Here is a 20,796-nt window from a genome sequence, read left to right on the forward strand (position 1 = left end):
TTTTCCCTGACTCACAATATGAAGGAGCTACTGACGCCTCAAGAGGATTCACACACTAACACACTACACAGCTTTTAACTGAGAAAGACAAATGAATCTTATGCTCCGCAGCTCATATTATCAGCTCATTACAGAATCATTATATCAGGAGGTGTTAAAACTTCTCCAGCTCTTGTTTTACATCTGATTTCACTGATGTTCTCTTGTCGTCCTTGTACGAATGGGAGACGAGCATACATTCACAAAGGACTGTTACAACTTCAAGCATTACTATTGACAGAAGCTTTCAAAACTCTACTCCCACTGAAATTCAAACATCAGTGCTCTATGAAGGAGGGACAAGTGTTCTATGAGGAGGACTCAAAGTAATACGTACTCACTTTTCTCATGCCATTGGATTGGGTACAGAGAGAAGATTGTTCTGCAGTGTTTACTTTGAGCTTTTACTGCAACATTTGCCAAAGTTAAGAATGTTCAACATGTTGTCACCTCGGTTTCTTTCAACTTTCATACATTGTGCTGAAAAATAGTGTTGAAGCCTTAAAAATGAGGTTGTGACATGAACAGTTTTTAAAGTAAACTCTTACTGTTCTGGCTCAAACCTTATTAAATGTGGTTTTCCTATTAAAGAATAATAACTCCATTAAACCCAACTGCTGCTGCGTCTCTCTGGCATTTAGTTCAATGAGCAAATGGTTAAGACTAAACCTCTAAACTCTAAACCTCAGTCTCAGTTTAGAAAATAGGAAACTCTTCGTAAATTAACATCTTTAATGATCAACCATTAAACGGCCTCAAACCATGCTCTCTGCAGGATGCATTGACTGTTTTGCACAGTTTCTATTTCTCAGTAAGAAAACCTGATGGAAAGCTCAGTTTGTGCCCTTTTATCAGTAAAAGGTGTCTGACTGTGCCTGGTGATTCACATTTCCTAAAAGGTGCAAGACAGTTTTTAAAAGACAAACAATCACCCCATTGGACTGCGTTTGAACCCGGTGAGGCTGCCGCAGAGTGAAAGGATCCTACAAAGTCAGCGAGGTTGTGTTACGCATAATTATAAATGATGGTAAACAACATTTGGTCAACACATTTCTTAGGGTCTAGGTTTATTTTGTGTGAAGGTTTTCACACATAATGACGTGGGGGTCTTTCCTGGTATCTATTCAGCAATTTCCTCCAGGAGGAAGGACAGAGTTCACTACGAGGGTTAATTTTTCTCCTCAAAGATTTACTTTTAGTGTAACTCCTTAAACACAGCCAAGCTTCACCATTTTCTGGTCAGTCTCACAATAACCTTGTGATACACTAGGAGGTGGAAGTCAGGAGGAAGCCCTTTTTTTACTCCTGTATGATTTACTTTTGCTGTAACCTTTTATCTGTTCAAACATGAGAGGAGTAGACAGTGTCCTAATGTGAGATCAGCTCAAAGTGCCACGGTAATGAAATGTATTACTTTTCCCCTCCTCACTGGTGAACAATGATCAGCAGGAATTTCATCCTGAGGGTTTACAGCATCGAAGAGGTTTCACTGGCCTTAACAGTGTCAATGCAACAGAACCCCCATGTTTTATTTTAAGGTTTTTGTTGTTTGCTCTTGTGATCTACTCAAAGCATTCCAGGTCATACAAGCTCAATCACAATTGACTATAATTGAGCATCAAATGAAGTGTTTCAACCGCACTGTTCATATCTCCTCCACAAATGTACGTGAAGGAAGTGTTTGAATAGGAAAAACGAATTTACTCTTTGAAACCAGTTCTTAACAACTGCACTTCACATTGGACCGTTATCAAGAAGTGCTGATAATTGGTCTCGTTGCCAACTGTTCAAACACGAGGCACATATTCTCCTTCTCTGGCCAATTTCAGAGTAATTGCATATTATACAGGGACATTATTGGACTGTTCATGCCTCAAGAAGTTTCAATAACGCGCTGTTTTCTTCATTCATGCAAGAGCAGGCAAAGGTGCAATCACTGTCTTTCGAGGGAACCTGCGGAAGAGTGATGTGGGGGAGGATCGAGATGCATTTTCAATGGCACCTCATTTTAAATGACTGAAACAGGAAAAGTGAGGTACAATCACTGTCATCAACGAAACATGGTGTGAAACATGGCGACAATGGAAAGTAAAACATTAATAATTAATGATTTGAGATTGAGAGAGCAAAATATTCGGATTGCTTTTGTTGTTGTGGATCATTTAAGGGAATAGTTTGGTATTTTGAGCTAATGGATTATTTATTGTTGATAGATGATGTCCTTCCATTAAAAATCTATAACCTTACACACGTTTGTTATTGTAAATCGAGATGACAAAGGACCAATATACCTGGTCATTTAGATTAGAAGATGCTTTTATACTTTCCGATCGGATGAAAAGGTCAATATTACGACTATCCGTTAAAAAATCAAAAAGGAGCCAGAATATGATGAGCTTAGCCTCAAATAAAGAATTGAAGTATAATGAAGGTTCTTGCCTGCTTCTGCCAGACCCCACACTGCTTTAAAAAAGTTTTAAATGATTTAAGGGAGATGAACATTTGGAGAGTTTTGAGAGAGTTCAGAACATTTTCAGTGACAAAAATATTCTAAATGATCAAGTCACATATTCATCACACTAAAACTCACCTCCCCAGTTCTCCAAGCTGAAAAGGTTGCTGAAGTTGTGGCTGACAAATGGCGAGATCTTTTTCAGGTCGTGGGTCCGAACCCTGGTTGCCAGGAGCGATTGGTGAGCGTCCCTGAATGTGGTATCCATTAGGAGCAGACCTTTGTGGGCGCGCACGGCCTTGGCGAATCCTTCGGGACCATCACGCAGCAGCACGTCACGGAAACCTACTGGAGGGTCGCCTGCAAATGAAGAAGGGAGAAAGAAATGTGAGCAGAGGAAGAAAATTTAATGGGAGAACTTTGCAGAGCATCAATGCTGATACAGCGGTTTGTGAGAAATCACTATCAAAGGTGAAAGGAATAGTTACATTTTACCACCATTGAAAGAAAATATATATAAATACAGGAAAAAACCTAATATATGAATTACAACTGAGATTTTACTATTCTATGCTAACAAGTCTGGCGGTCGTCATAACCTCCGCTAATGAGGTGGACCCTGTTTCCTTTCATTGCTGCTCCATCCACCCTTAACTCAAGTAGATCATCTATAAAAGAAGAAGGAATACAAAGTCAGCAGCCGACTAATTGAACACAGAACCAACCCATTTGTGAGAATGGATTGGTCCTGCTGACAGTGACTCATTGGGCCAAGGTTCTTGTAAAGTAAACAGCGACTGTTTAGCAAACCAACAGATCCGACTGACTGAGCTTGGTGCTGTGTGGTTCCCAGCAGCAGCTTCTTTTGCACTTTCTTCACATTTTAAACATTTCTCAGCCTTATCTGGCCTCTGACCCAGCTTTGACATTTCCACATTTCTCACGACAGGAGCTGTCATATTGCTGTAAATTTGAGTATGGCACATATTTGTATTCCATTTTCCAACGTGTGAAGGCAGCTCCAGATGGATTACACTGAACCAACACATTTTTTATTGTTTTGTATATTTCCATATATGTTAGTTTTATGAAGACAGGTCCCAGCCCAAGGGGTATGAGAATGTCTGTATCATTGTGAATGGCAGTCCAGCGAATAGTTGTTGAGACACTTCAGTCAAAATCACAGATGCAACCACCTCATGATGTTGTTCGAGGAAACGTCAGGGGATCACCAAAGTCAGATTTATACTCTGGGAAATGTGTGTACATGATTTCATCCAAACGTAGCATTTCAGTGTTGGACCGTGGAGACATGCAGCTGTGGCTGAAAATAAGACAGGAGTAATGCAAGCTAAAGGGTGAACTATAAACTTGAAAGTAAAGAGCTGTTCCACTCCCTGAGGAACCCAGGATGAGGAGTGTTGGACACGACTAGATGAGTGTTGCAGCTTTCAGGATTGAAATGTCATATACAGTGGCAAAGTACATCCTCACCACTAAAAGCCTCCAGACGGAGGAATAAAAACAATCGCTGAGAAATCCCCAAGACAAATACTGGCATTTTCAGTTTATTACAGGTGAATGGTCCTCAAAACAAACACATTACACTTTGTGAAGACTTCGCTGCCTGTGTGCTGCTCTAACAGGCCTCCTATTATAATCCTCTCTTTCCTCTTGCTGTCTGCCTCGCAATTAAACACAACCAGAGGCGTTACAATATTGGAAGCAGGATTGGGATCTATTTTTGCTGGGGTGTGTAGAATCATCAATCAATTAGACTAGTTAATGAGGTACTTTCTGCCTGCTTAGTTACCCTCCAACCCGTCCTCCATCACTTTCTCTTCCCCTCCATCTCCCTTCCATTCCTTCTGCGTGGTTGAATATTCACTCTTGACCTTTTATTGTTGTACCTCATCCCTGAAAACAAATGATCTCTGCTGTAATTGTCTCTAAGGCCAGCATGAGTGAAATGAACTGCTCATACACACACGCAGGCACACACACGCAGGCACACACACACACACACACACACACACGCACACGTAGATACATGCAGTCACAAATGGGCTCAGTTGAGCTTTGTGAAATCACTTTGCCGAAGCAAATAGATACAGGCACTTTGAACTTATCAAGTGTATAATACGGAGAACAAGGGGACACGCAGCACACATGCAGCCACCTCCGTGCACACAGGAAATTATTTACGCTCAAAGTCATGCTTCCCCTTTCACAATCGCACCGTCTTACAAACTTGGAAAACATGTACCTTCACACAATAGAGAAGAAATGAGGGCATCACTCCAGAGACTATGGTGGTTTTGCATGGGACATTCCCCCCCCCCAAAAAATAGCGAGTGGATTTGTGTACGTGTCGCATGGTACAGAGCAGACACAAAAATTAGTAGATACAAGTCCCACGCGGTTGCTGTGCTTGACAACTGACCCACTTACACACACACACACACACACACACACACACACACACACACACACACACACACACACACACACACACACACACACACACACACACACACACACACACACACACACACACACACACACACAGACGTTCTCTTGCACTGAAAACACCTCACTCCCACTCCTTAGCTTCTCTACCCTCACTTCACTCCCAGCCTCCCAGGCTGGTGTCAATTTTATACCTCTTCCCTTGACATTCTTCACCTGCCTGCTCCCTCTCTGCACACTGCAGCTCTCCTCCCAAAGCTCAATATCAGCTGATGTGACTAGATAGAGCTATTGTGCTCAGAGGTATTTCTTTATTTGCAATTTGTGGAGGAGACAATCTCAGAGTGATATCAGCTTGCTTTGTCACTCTCCTGAGCTGCATCTACCTCCCAAGAACACTAGGTAAATATCTCTTATCTTGGTTTTTAGAAACCTCTGTAGATTCTGATGGATTATACATATGAGATTTAAACATCAATATGGCAGTCATTAATGACTTCCATGTAACCATATGGTGGATTAATGTCATCCTGAGCAGACAATATAATACAATTTTGTGTTTTGTGATCTGAGCTTCTCTGTTCTTTGCTTTGGTTGATTGTGAGACCCTCCCTATGAAATTTGTTGGCCCTCCTCAAGTTAATAAAGCCATATGGTTCCAGCCCCGACTGTATGTAAATATGGGAGCTGGCTGAACACACCACACTGTCACCTTTCACTGTAAACACACCTGTGACCATCCCCCCACTGTGATGTTAGACAAGAAACACAATGGCTGCACAGCAAACAATAGCTCTGCGAACTACGTTAGCCACGCAAGCCTGTTGAGTATGTGCAGAAATGAGCACATATCTGCACGAGAGGTAGGAAACAAAAAACGTAAAGAAATGTCTTCACATAAAGGACAAATTAGTAAGGAAGACACATTGCCGTACACTCACACACACGGAAAAAAGCCAAAGTATCCTCATGTACGGAAAGACAAGTAACTTAATTTAAAGCTAAAATTTGTTTTGGTACCTGACAGAAAAAACTATCTTTTCTAAGATGATCCAAAACAGGCAAGGAAGGAGAAAAGGGAAGATTACGACTTAAAGACCATTGGCGTTTATTTTATTTAGATTAGGCACAGATACTTATTACTTATTGTTCTACCAGCCAGTCTTCTACTTTAATCATAGCATGAAAATACAGCTCACAACAAGAGGGGGGAAAGAAGTCTGTCATTTGTATTAGTCATTCTTCCTAAAGCTAACTCTGAGGCATCTGGTGATTAACCTCTACATGTCCTCCATTAAATAAATCCAGACAATAATTGGAACAAGGTGTATTTATACAGCATCGATGAACCACCAGCCAACAGAGGGAACGTTTCAGACTACAAATCCTAATTAGAAAATAATGGCCTTTGACTCCTCAACACGTAGTGTCAGGACACCCTCGTCCCATTGTTGAGGAAGGATTTTATTCCCCATTCTCCTCGGTCTAGCTTTACTTGTGAGTCCTCCTTTATTTTCTCATATTTAGATGTGACATTTTGATATATGACAATGTCAGTCTTAACTTTGCTCTTCTCTCTTCTGCGGGTGGTGCACAGTAACAGCCCTTCCTACTCGATTCCCCATCATCTACATCAGATTCCATCTCGATGGTTTTTCTTTCCATATGTCCTTGCCACTACCTGACCGTTTTCTCTACATATGAGGATTATACGCTGTCCAAACCCTCTATTCTCCTTTCATAACCTCTTTCTCCTTCCATGCCCCTGTCCCTCCCTCCACAGAGTGCGATAATACATACCTAATCCCTCTCTTCTCTCAATCCCTCCATTGAATGAAAGAAAGGATATAAGCACATTACAAATCTCATTACTAGGCTTTAGGTATGCCTCTGTGCATGCCTGTGCTACATTTAACTACGTCATCAGCTGCGTGCTATAGGTACTAGGAGGCATGCGCACAAAGGCACAAAGGACACCAGTTATTCTGAGTGTACATGTATGTGTGTCTGCTTTTTTGCAACAAGACAGCTTTAAACACAACATCTTAGCATAAGTGGCTAAGTGGTGGGTAAGCACCCAAACACACTCACATGCAGGTTGTACACAAACACAGCAGATTATTTTGTCTTACTCTCATTCCATTCCACTGTGCTCGCTTTTTAGATGTCAGATTTGATCAGTTATGCCCGATTATGATTCATATTATTCACATTATTTTGTTATAAATTAATGTTTACCGGGCGCACTGCGGTATGTGATGAGGCAGAACAGGTCGCTGATGAACATGTCAGATTGATACAGCCGACAGTTTTGTAGCTGTAAAAAGCAGCTGCCTAAATTCAAACCTGGGAGCGCTACGAGAAAAGGGCAAAAAGTGCATCATCACAGAACGGCCACAGGGACAGACTGTGAAATCAAGTGAGGAATATTCTTCTACAGATTTTTAAGCTTATAGAAAACACATATTCGATGAGGATTCAATCAATATAACTTCAAAAAATACTAAGACATTATAGTTAAGATTGCGAAAAACACTCTTGGCTCCAGAAACGCTGTTCATACCTGTTATTTACAACCTATTGGACATATATCAGTTCACACCTGGCATTACAATGTTTATCCACAAGTATCTTGAGTGACCGCTTGTGATTGGAGCTCACCCTGACCTGCTCTACAAAGAAACACAAACATCTCAATTCTGCCTCCAAGACCAAATGTGACGTTGATTTGATTCTGCAATGCAATTTCTGGGCCTAGTTCGCAATAAATTATTGGAGAAAAAATCTTGGCACGGTCCAGGCAAAGCAAATTATCCAAGATATTTGACACCGTCTCCAACAGTTTGTTGAAAAATTCTGATATTGTAAACACAGCCACTTTGCACAATCTGAGAGGGCAAGAGGATGTTCATCTTCTTCAAAATGCATGCTGATGTCAGGTATAAACTTTGTGACTTAATGAGCACATCAAATAACTTGGCCGTTTCTTTTCCTCTGAGATTTCAGGGTTGCTGGTGCAGAGCAAGGTGAGAAGCACAAGAACTCGTGCCTTCACAAACAATGAGCTCCATCCTCTTACTGCTGTACTCACAGCTCAGCAGAGCACCCTGGCCAAAACCTTTTTCCTCCCTCAAGTGCTAAACTGAACCATTTAGAGAGGCCCTTTCTGCCTACAGCTATCAGACTGTTCGACAGCTCATTTGTCATTCAGGCGGAGCTTTAAACCAAAGTGCCCAGCAGATCCAGTATTTACATTTTTAGCATTGTACCTCTGGAGGAATGAAACCCCCCAACCCTTACAGTGGCAGTGCTGGCTCATTTAGACCAAATGTTATACATGAAATAATAATAATGCACTGTGACATGATGATGGTAGGGTAACAACAATTTCAAGTGGAACAACCCTTTGCTTTTGACAGACATACCCATGGTGACAGGAGGAATGACAGGGTCTGTGGAGGAGGGCTTGGCCTTGACAGGGATGGGTGTAGTTGGTCCATTTACCATCACATGACCTATTTGTGAATATACAAATAGAGAACAAGAGTCAGATGCAGTCCTGTAACATATGTAACAAACGATGTTCAAGAAAACACTTGAAGAGAATAAAGCAGCAGCATTTAGGCAATTAAAGGTCAAGTGTGCAAGAGTTTTACGTCTATCAGCAGAACTTGAGTATGATCTTTTTAATTATGTTTTAATTAGTGAATAATCTCCTGAAGCTACCAATCATTGTGTTTTTGTTACTTTAGAATGAGCCCCAAGGAGCTGGACCTCTTTCTAAAAGTCCACAATATTTCGACATCAGCCCAGAATGTATAAATCAAACACAGACTCTATAGAGAGGGTCTTTTTACACATTTAAATTTTTATTGGAAGGCCACTACAGGTTTTGTCTCGACGCTTGGAGCGGGAGAGGTGAGGTGATGACTATTCAGTTGGTAATAATGTATAGCTTCATTGCTAGATGACACAAAATCTGCAGAGCTGAACCTTTTTGTCACAATTTGTTAGATGTGTCCTCTAATATTTCTTACAGGGAAAGGGCTTCAGCACATCACACATAGAGAAATTTTGAATTTCAAGACTTCAGGACTTGAAAGCTGAAATATTTCACATATTGGAGTGTGGTACATGGAGCAGTGGTACCTTTATCTTACATTGTTTGAACTTAAGGTCATAAAACTGAAATCATATGCACTCGCTTTCACTCTTGGGTCCCGAATTTCGGATTATTTTATTGAATCCATTATACGCTCCCTCTCACTTAAATCACCACAGTGCAACTACATTACATTGCAGTTAGTTCTTGGGTAAAAGTTTAAAGTGAGAGAAACAACCATGAAGTTATAGCTCTTTTGCAGAAATGTGGTTCCTTATAATCACTGCATTTATTTATAAGGTTGAACCAGCAACAGAAAATGTACTGCTGAATATCAGATAGTAATATCACAGTGAGATTTGGAAAATGATTAGATTTAAAAATATGGATTAATTTCTGTTCAGTGGTTGTGTGTGTTATTAATACACTGACCCAGGTAGTGCAGGAGCTTCTGGGCTCGGTTCTGAGTGGGTTTGAGGTTGAACAGTTCCTGGTTCTCGTCGATGAACTGGGTGTCCACGGTGGAGTGGAGGAACTGGTGGTTGGACAGAACATTCTGGAGGAACGGGATGTTTGTCTAAGGGTGGAGAGAAACAAAGGAGGAGTTCTTTTACTTTGGGAAATTCTTAAATTCATACAAATATAAACACAAAGCAAATGTATTTTAAAGAGAAGAGTGTCAAGAATGTGCTCGGCAAATTAAACACTCAAAAAAATCATCTCACTTAAGAACAACATATTAAACAAAACACAGCACACTGGTAAACACAGAAAGAAAGGAATCGAGTATCCTCAACACGGCTCAACCCCAGCTCAGACCAGCACACACACGTGGAACAGACAGAGAAAGTCAACTCATGAAAGTAATTACATTCCAATTCTATTTTGTCGTTGTTTGTTTACCTCAAAAGTATTATCCCAGCAATTAAGCTCTCTAAATTAACACAGAGAGCGAGAACGAATGAAAGAGGGGAGAGGAAAGATATAATTGTTTGAGTGAATTTCATTACTTAATTTGTCGCTAATGTTTTTTCACAGTTGTATGCCCATCTTAACAACGCGGGGAGATGATTGGAGGTAAGATTGACACAATAATGAATGGTTAGAGACTGGTCGGAAGAAAAGCATAAGAGAAGTGAGTTGAAGGGATTGAGTGAAATATGTTAATATCCTTGAAGCGGCTTCAGATGTGTTAAGCGCTGTTTAATGTCACAGAGGAAGAGTGAAGGAATGTAAACGGTGGGGAGAGCTTATTTCTTTAAGTTGGTCAAAAATGTCTTTGTATATGAATGAAAATGTCAAGAGTTTGTAGTGACATTTAAAAAGAAGAAGAAAAAAAATCCACTGCCACTCACACGCCAGCCTCCAAGTGTCCCTTTTATTTACAAAGGCACAAGGATGCAACCAACCTGAGCTCAGAGTGAAGAGATGAAGCCAGTCCCTGAGGACGTCGTGGGTACAGCAGCTTAAAAATCTAAATAGATGGTTCATGGATGGATCCCTGTGCCTTTCTCACAAAACAACTGAGTGTATACACACACAAAACAAGCCATGGATGGACTGAATTTACAGCCATAATTTGGGCATTTAACTCACAGTCAAACCAAGAGTGACTTGGAATAATGCTGCGGCACAATCACTCAGGAATCCCATAATTGGGAGAAGGAAGTCAGACAATAAACAAACTACAGACACACACCTCATTACCGGCACTGTGACAGAGAGAGAGGGAGGGAGGTGAAGCAGGGAGATCAATGCGGTCGGGCGAATAGCAACAGTGAAAAGCGAGCTACTGTTGGTCACAGAGCTGAAACGAGACGTGAACAGTAAGAAGTGAAGGTGTGGATGAGGGCAGGACTCATTAACATTCTTCTAAGGAGAAGAGAGAAGGAAGAACAAAGATGGAGACCAAAGATGACAGCAGGATATATTATTTATATACGTTATAGTTGACAAAGAGAAAATCTAATTCCACAGAGGGGATGATATGCTGCTCTGTCAATACATAGGACCAATGCGCCATTATTAATATTGAAAAATTGAATTTGAAAAGGAAAACTTTCCAAACGTTTAAATGCTCAGTGAGAGAAGGAGAGGATTTCATTTTCAGCTGTGCAGATGAACACACACACACACACACACACACACACACACACACACACACAGAATGACTCTGTTCTCTCACATCTCTGCTTCGAGGAGGAGAGGGGACAGGGATTCACACGGATGTGCTACACTGCGTACTCTTATAGGCTACAAGCTGCAGACCAAAACAAGAAAGGATTCTGCTGCATGCTACAAAAGTGCAGAGCTTTCCCAAACTAGTGGACTTCATCTTCTTTTCCATTTATAGCATCTGCAAACATGTTATAATGTGTGCCGCTGCCTCACGTACCTGCCTCCTCGAGGAAAATACGGAAATGTGTAGATTGTTGTATTCTATTTTACTGGATCAAAATCAAAGCGTTGACTAATATGGGGCAACCAAACAAGAACTGGCAATGCAAGCTCGTTATGTTTAGATAAATGTTAATCTGTTAACATTTCATAACATGTGTAAAGTAATGGTAAATGGCTGTTTCAAGACTTGCTAACCAGCTACCTGCAGATATGTCTAATTTAGGCCCATGGTATGCTTGGTGTTTAACCATGTGTACATGAAGGGAACCAGCTGCGTCCCGAATGTTGTTGTCCTAATGTTACTGGAGGATTTCAGTAGCGAGCACACCACTCAGACTAAAGACTGTAAAGCCACAAGCTCTTTAACCTTTGACCAATCTTTGACCAACCTCCAATGCAGCAAACAAACAAAGATGGCGACACTCGAGGAGATCAACATTTGGCTAAAGTTAAGATCAAGCAAGAAAAGGCAATGACACATTAGACAAATGTGGGTTATTCCAGACCTGTTAACACAGCATGTCTTCAAACCTCTCCGCCATTTCTGTGGCTGATGACTGACCCTGTCAAGGACTCTCTGCTGCCAGACCCATTAGTGGATACTGCATCTTATAATCATTTCTGAGGATTTGTGCAACTTAAACACCCAACGGATAAATGCAATGCAGCCATCTTGCCTATATGTCGTTGACCGCAATTGTATTCCCTTAGTGGACAGACAAACCTAATACTTCCAAAAATGCTAATTCCTTTAAGCTGGTAACATGATGTTGGTAGACAATGTTTTGGATTTACTTAACCCTGAGTGAAAGTTACGTTTTTATTTTTTATCCCAGAGGAAGTTTTAACTCGCAACAAATATTTGTCCCATTTGCACTACACAAGACAGAGCCACAAGGACAAGGTCAAAGGTTTAAAAGTAGCACAAAAACCTCCCTGCAAGGAAAAAACGTGAAAATTAAAGAGAGGATGGCCTTGAGGCATTTTGAAGTTTTACCTTCACAAGTCTTGCATTTTCCCCTCATTCACTCTCTCATCAGTTTTCTGTGTTTGATGCCATCTTCATCTATAATTTATATGTGTAAACAAACTTAATGAGTGAGAGTAAGTAAAGGAAAAAAGAAAGCAAAAGGTATAAATAAACTAACGCTAGACAGAGACATGGTGTGAGGAACAAATAGAATGAGCAGATTCTTATTAATGAAATGCTCGGAAATAATGGTGAGGGAAGATAGAGACACCATGAATACATGAGGGTTTGCCCTTTCCTCTCTGCTGTACCAGATCAATGTGTTCATTATCAGGCTTCTCTATGCCTGTGGCTACCTCACACACTAACACAGCCACCACCACACAGGCACCTCTTCCTCCATGTTACCTCTAATGTCGGCAAACAATCTATTTGGTCTCTCCCTTCCCCACCACTCAGCATCTCTTCATAAGTTTCCCTCAGTCTTCAGCCTTTTTTTCTCTGAAAATGCACGAGCACAAACTCACAGAGGCTCTTCCCTTATTTGGATGCCCTAGAACATGGCTACAGCGAAGTGTACAGCGTGCAGAACACATGCACGCACATACTTTCCTGCCAGTGTCAACTGTATCTCCTGCTCCAGAATACTTTTCAGATTGCAAACACACACATCTAGAAGTGTCATAGTTTTAGTGGCAATATAAACACATCCATGTGAATTAATGCTCTAGTTTACATCCACCCAGTCTCTCTGACAAACAGCAGTTGCACTCAAACATAAGGCTCAGAAGTCACTGCCTCCGCTTGGTGCAAACCAAATCACACCTGGACTTTTTTTTTTTACTCCTCCACCTACAAAATGACATCTGGTTGTGTCGACCCTCTCTCTTATTCTCACAGCACTCGGTTTATCACCAGAAAAGTCTGTTTTATTGCCATTCTGCTCACAGCCGGTTGTTATCGCTGCAATCAGCTTTACTGGTGATTTCCAGAGCAACACAGTGAAGTAGGTGTTGATGTCCCCGGCTGCGAACACAAGTCAACGCAACACAGCGCCACCTTTAAACAGTTAAAGTGTTACTGTTGCATCTGCTCGTTTCAGGTGGGGTTTTTTCTAACTTTATTTCTAATTTAATTTGTCCAACACTCAAATGTTGTTGTTAATATAGACAGAATTTACTGCTGACAGTAATTTGCAGTCTGGATATCTTCAGGGAGAGAGAAAACACATACCACCTGCTATTTTATGTGCTCTCACTGTCTACAAACTGTCTGCACAGAGACTGGGTGTCATTTTTCACGATGCAAAGCAGGCGAGTCATGGGGTCTGTGTCAGGAAATATTTCACTCCACTAAAACAGCAAAGAAATGATAGACTAAGTACTTTTGGAGCTGTTCTGCATATTAATGTGCAGACATTTGCTAACTATGCAAAGAAGCTTCCTCACTATCGAGTAAAGACAAAAAGAAAAGTGTATGCACACGCCCTAAACTGATCATAACGAAGGTTCCACAGATCAAATCAAACTCTAATTGTAATTTATATATTTAAAGCCACCTTTAACATTTTTATTATATTTCAAAGGAAGTTAAAATCAATGTTCTTGCACCAATTTTGCTTTTGCTGATATAAGCCCCAGCTATGTTTTTTGTTTAAGCCTGAAGTCTAGTCAGCCCTTTTCACTTAAACTAATCTAGACTCTGTTGTGCAATCCTTTTTACTCCTGCAACGATTGTAGGGGCAACAACCTGAGGTGAATGAGAAAAACAGGGTGGAATCAACTATTTCATATTATGCCCGTTTCCAGCAGAAATTTAACCCAAAGAAACTTTGAGGCAGAGAATCACCCTGGCAAAGACTTTAATTATTTAAAATGAATTAAAAGACAAAAGGCAGAGCAATGTCTAAGTAATAATTTGATCAGCACCAGTGTTAAGTCCTGTTTATTTGAAGCCAAGAACAAAACATTACATTATGATTGCTGGAATTTCCAGGTCAATCTTGGAGCCCATTGGCTATCGTTTGATGACAAATAAGGGCCCAGTCACTCATATGTGAATGTTCCTCCTGTACACTTTCAATCTGTGAGAGCAAGGAGACAAATAAAACAATTGCTTCCGGCATAGACAGCGAACATCCAGGCCAAGACTTATGTCTGCCGGTGACTGTGTTCGATGAGACCACACAAGTCTAATATTTCTCCTTACAAAACACAAACAACAAGACTTTTTTGTAGGTGTTTTAGATGCATTTTGGTCAAAGTGTTCCACCTCTTTTGCTCTCCACACAGACTCTTTACCTGGGGGCAACCAAAGCCTGCTCAAACATGATTGGTCAAACTAGAAACAGACACCAGAAGGCTTGCGACCCCAATATCTCGTCCCTCGCATACAGATTCTGTTTGCTATAAAGGCAACAAAACCAAGTAACCATAAGTTCCACCTACCCATCGACCACCATATCTTTTAAGCAAAAGAAAGAAACAGGACAATGGATTGAGGTTCCAAACAGATATATCAGAGAGTCAAAGATGACAATACCTGGAAAAGGAACAACAACTCAAGGTGTCTGCTCCTGCACTCAATCCACCGGCTCACTAAAGGTTTCAAATTCTGATACCAGCTTACAAAGACAGGGACATGCTGGGTCCTCTGTTGAGGCAGGGGGTCTCTGATCCACAGCTCACCTGGATCCACCCTCCTCCAAAAGTCATTTGTAAACAAGCGTGTTCTGTTCTCGCTCATGGTGGAGTTCAGGTTTAGCATTTTCTGGCAGATATACACATAGTTGAACATTGCTTGTCAGGTTTTTTATTTTTCACACTTGATGTGGAGTTGCTAGATGCAAAACAGAAAAGAGAAAGAGTATCAACAAAAGTGAAAGTTCAGATTTTTCAGATGTGATATAACTGTGCTCAGTATTACACATAATGCACACCACTGATCTCTGTCTTCCCAACACAAACACTGCCTCCCTCTGTCATACACAGCCTCCACACTCCCTCAGTGATTAGGAGTTGAATAGGGGAGCTGTCAGGTCATTTGTCTTTTCTCTCCTCTCCTCCTCTGTCTCCCTATCCCCATCCGTCACGCCCTAACCACTGGCCCAGGCACATAAACAAGATCAACGAACACACACACACACACACACACCAAAGAATGAATGAATGTATATAGACACACTCGCATAGACATAGAGGGGACCCCTAACACTCCTACCAGGCACAATTTTAATTAAGCAGGATACACAGCACACACACAGACACACACACCTGTCTTATATAGCAACCTAAAGGCAAGCGAGCGAGCAAATGGATAAAAAATGAAAGCTAACATTTCAAAGGGAAGACTTGGAAACAGGCCACACAACAACAAGCACACAGTGACACATGTGGATGAAGGGTGACAAGATGTTCACACACACACCACAAACACTCAGCATCATGCTGCTCAGATGTTTTGGTCTCAGTGTGCTGTTAATGACTTTGCTGTTGTCCACTGATTGGTTTGTCAGAACAGCAGGCCGGCCACTTCATGAATGCGTCTGTTTACACTCATGTGACAGAATCTGTTTGTGTCCAGAGAAAGAAATGAATGGGTCACATTCGGTGCTGATGAGACAAACAACTGTGACCACAGTTCTTCATCCATTTCTCTTTTCAGCTTTGAGAGCTTGCCCTAATTCTCAGCGTCTCTCTGGCGTCTAATTTCCTCTTCGCTTCATGCCTCCTTAAAGTAACCACTGAATATTCACTATGCCAACTGTTGAGGAATTTTTAACCATCCTCACACATTACTGTATATGCCACTATAATATTATGTATATAGTGTATATTACATTATATCTGTACAGAAGAATAGTGCCTGTCTAATTCCAGATACTCACTTCTCTCTCTAAGCAGTACCAAGGTCAGGTTATAGATAAAAGGCCAACTAACAGTTAATTGTTCATACTCATCTACGTTGAGGGACTTTCATATCTAACACAGATGCCCACAGAGAGGCACCAACTTCAACTCTTTTGCGTATTTCATCAGTGGCAAGATGTAAGGACACAATGTGGTTTAGGAATGCATATTTAGGCTTAACTATCCAATAGGATGTGAACACATACATGTAACATAAAGAGTGACAGCAATTCTAGCCATTCATGCATGTGCTGTTGGAATGGGTGACGCAAGTAGAGGAAGATATATGGGGATGCTGTGGGAGACAGTGGTTTGAATATTTAGCGCTTTTACACACACTCTCTCTCTTCAGCCACCTCACAACAGATTTGTGCATGACTCCTTCATGGCTGTACCTAAAAATTAAATCTGGAGGCAGTGTTTGACATTTGCCACAGGGCTTTTATCTCAGGGAAATAAATCTGATTGGTGATCTTTCCGGTAATAACTCCTACCACCAGTCCAGGGCAGAGCAATTTTCACCTTGCATTTCATCAGGGGAGTTGTGGCCAGAGACATTTACAATGTAAATAAGCTCACAGGGTGAAAAAGCAATCTGATAAAATATGAAAACATAAACCGAAAAAGACCCTCTCTTTCTAGAATGACACTTTTGCATGTGTGTGTGTGTCTCTTGAGGTTTCATGAAACATAGGTGGTGCAAATCCAGCTATGATCCCTTTGTTTTGGAAAACACTAATTATTGCTATGCAAAGGAACAGAAGGGAGGAGGGGTAATCTTAAAGCTTTGAGATATGTCAGACACGGACCACGCTCGACTATTTCCAACTCGTGTGAGAACATTCTCATTACAGTATGTTTCAGTTGCCTGTCTGGGAGCCGGCGCTGGCCATGGTGCTGAACTTGCCAGACATCCTAGACAAAGTACGCCACTGGGGAAATGCAACCGCAACTGCATGGTTGTTATGATATCTGTAGCATAACTACAGTGCTCAGGAGGAAAACCAATTTGTACCAGCGTTCAGCACCTTACAGTGAATTAATTTTACTTTAAAAGCGCTGGATGATTTGCCAGTTCCTCCGTTAATAGCCGTTTAAGAAGCAAATATTGTGCGGCTTCAAAATATTTTGTTCCCCGTTGAAGGAAATGACAGTTTTTCCTCAAGCACTCTGAACTATAACCGCAGCTTTTACCGCTAACATGACAATCCCAGACGATTTACAGGGGTTGCTAAAGTTCACACTCATCTCCAGGGAAAATGTAGGAAATTACAAGGCGACGAGATGATGAGGGAGAGTGGATACAGCAAAGGTACGTTTCTTGACAGACGCACTAACCCAGTGGAAGCTCAACATGCCACAAAATGATTCTGAAATAGTCTTATGATTATACTTTCTTCACTATGAGGGCGGATATATTCACCACTGCTAATATGTGACGTGTTTTCCTTAAACACTGTGAGCACTCATGTGGAATCAACAAACAGGGTGCTGCACTTGCTAAAAGAAAAGCCTTCTGTGACTCTTTCAGGGACCCTGAGACACAGGCTTATTAAAACAGATCGCTCCTCAGTGGTATTTTGGGAATCCTTAAGCAGTAGGCCTGTGACGCATTTAATGACTCGTGATGTACTTCAAACCCACGAAGCGCGTCTTCTCACTCTCTGTTAGCAGGTGTCTGGTCCTCTGTGTTAATTATACTTGAACTTGTGAATGATCCGCTCACTCTTTAAATTCAAAGCGCAAGAGTTCTTCTCAGCAATGTCGTCAATACCAAGACTATGATGTATTGAGCATGACCTCTAACACCTCAAATCAACACTTCTGACATATTATGTCTTGTTCAACTATAATTACCTTGTTTTTACAATTGAGCTACATATCCTCAGTTGTTGGGCTATTTCAGATCATTGACAGCAAATTCTATTTATTTATTTTGGCTGACGTATCAAAATCAAGACATGTTTTAGCCTTGATGTGCAATAAAATATATCCTCTGCCACTAGCTCAGAAGAAAGCTTGATCGATGTGCTACTAACATTAACCCACCAACACTGCAGCCATTGCAGTATTTATAATGAACAACTCACAGCATGCTAGGGCTGATTCAAGTTGTTTTCAGTTTAGGAATGAAACTAGAAATAGTTTCCTTTAGAGAACACACAGTGGTCGGATAAAACCTAAATATATCTAATGTATGACGACCTGCAATCAAATGCTTCCACTTCATTATATCAAAGATACATTTGAACTAATTGTCTGTTTAAATATAACACTAAAATCTAATTTACAGCTTAATGTCAGCTTTAATTAACCCTCAACTAAAACCATGACCCATGACAATTTAGCAACGTTTTTCTCACTTCAGGGTTATTTATGTCTGTAGTATTATTAGGCTGTGGCACTAATATTATTTTAAATCAGGCTGCTTATCTTTAACATCAGATTACTTCTACCCGTCATCCTCTCTTTAGTTGCTGTGACTCACTTTGGACACTCAGTCATAGTTTAAAGAGTGTAAGGCAATGGAATTTCTGTAAAGTATAACATACAGTAGCAGTAACATTTTATGTCTGAGGCCACTGTTTATGTAGTTCACACAATCTGAGGAGAAATCCCAACTGAGCAGCAGAGGATGTGGCAGTTCACTGCCTGCACATTTATTAGGTGAGCGAGATAATGTTAAACAAAAGGAAAAAATAGTTCTGTCTTTCTCAGTGGAATACATGCATGGACACAATTACAGTATAAGGTAACTTACAACAGCAGCTTTTCACAAATCTATTGTATATTCTCAATGCAAGCAAACCTTAAAGATAGGGTTGGTAATCCTGGTCAAGCAAATCAAGAGAAGGTGATTTCATTTTGATTTTTGATGGATATTAGAACATGAAGATGATTTTAACAAATTTGATAATAGTGTTTCAAAAAAACGTTCCAACTTATCCACTTTTACGATGATGTGTTAATTAGTTTAGGCCAAACCCTCCTTCAATTCATCAAACATATCACCTGATTAAACCATTAAATATTCAAGTTTATGTGTTTTGGAACTGGAAAATATACAGAAAAAATATGGTTAGGATACTCACTTATTTAATAATTGCAGTGCGGAAAAAACTGGGAAAATAAAAAGTACCTCTTCTGCTACAGATTACTTCTCAAATTACAATAAACTTCAGTTGTATAGCACTTTTCTTAAAAAGGTTACAAAGTGCTTCACAGACAAGAAGAACCAAAACAGCAATAAAAACTGCAACACAAACAAAAGGATCAACACCATAAAAACACTGCAAAGTGAAATAAAGCAAATAGTAAAATGTCAAGAGTGGGAAGATAAAATCTAGCAACGTAGTAAGTATTCATAAATGCTTTGCGATAAAGGAACGTTTTCAGAAGAGATTTAAATGTCTCCTGTCTGATCTCAATAGGTAGAGTGCTCCACAGCAAAGGCTCGGTCACCGTTAGTCATAACCCAGGATCTGGCAATAACCAGTACAGCAGCATCCACTGATCTCAGAGAGCAGCATGACACATTATGAGTCAATAGATCTTTAAAGTAATTTGGACCAAGGCCATTTAACGCTTTAAAAGTGATCAATACAATTTCAAAATCAATCTGTAAAAAAATGGGCAGCCAGTGTAAGTGTGCTAACACAGGAGTCAAGTGTTCATATTTCTTAGTGGCTGAAAACTCTACACACTGAACAACTATTTGTCTAATTAGTACGGAGTCCACATTTAGTGGTAGATAAAGATAAATAACATAATTCCTAGGATTTTAGGCTTTAATTCAATTTTCCAGTCCACCATATAACCATATTTGATTGTGCACCAGAACACTTAAGTGTCCTGTGTTTTTCAGAATGTCATGCCACTTCAAAAAAGCAGATTGTACTAATAGAATACATACACACATACTGCCCGTCCGGAGAAAGTCAGGGAATTCTCCAGAGTTCAGTGCATGGCTAAAAGCAGCTTTCCTACTGTAGTAAAAACATCTAAGTAATGCAGAGTGCCTCTCCCTTGACATGATGTTAGCAGATAATATAATTCAACCAGTTCCCATTTACCATCATGATAATGGACCAAGTCTCAATCTACTGTTCTGTCAAACTAATGCATCTCATCTAATGGGCTCCTCTCTATTGATGACTGCTGTCAGAAGTGAAAAGGTGATTCATCCGAGTATCCGCACTAATACATATTGAGCAAAGATAGCAGGACTCCTATTAAGAAAGCTATCCAGAATAGAAGCGTTGACTCAACTGACAAGATCATATTTGATTATTCCCCTCCATGCATGGCTCAGTGTGGTGCCTTTCATTCTAAAGTCTATATTTTTAGTGAGTAGGGGAGCTCGGAACACGAAATGACTAACAGCTGCCTCTTATTTACAGAATGTACTATAACTGTCAAGATTTTCTCAGCACAGAACATCATGCATTATTTATTT

The 20,796-nt window shown here is 40.5% G+C and overlaps 1 protein-coding gene across 3 annotated transcripts in view; it reads right to left on the reverse strand.

Moving 5' to 3' along the window:
* The window catches only part of LOC109634836 (pyruvate carboxylase, mitochondrial), a 259,041-nt gene that overhangs the window by 49,174 nt on the left and 189,071 nt on the right, over positions 1–20,796 (reverse strand). For all 3 annotated transcript variants that reach the window (XM_069518208.1, XM_020095553.2, XM_020095554.2), the window contains exons 13-15: positions 9,495–9,639; positions 8,386–8,475; positions 2,630–2,851 (exon numbers count right to left, since the gene is read on the reverse strand). In XM_069518208.1, coding sequence (XP_069374309.1) covers positions 2,630–2,851; positions 8,386–8,475; positions 9,495–9,639 — 457 coding nt within the window. The remainder of the gene's footprint in view (positions 1–2,629; positions 2,852–8,385; positions 8,476–9,494; positions 9,640–20,796) is intronic.

This window comes from Paralichthys olivaceus, chromosome 22, assembly GCF_024713975.1.
Source record: "Paralichthys olivaceus isolate ysfri-2021 chromosome 22, ASM2471397v2, whole genome shotgun sequence".
Classification (NCBI taxonomy): Eukaryota; Metazoa; Chordata; class Actinopteri; order Pleuronectiformes; family Paralichthyidae; genus Paralichthys; species Paralichthys olivaceus.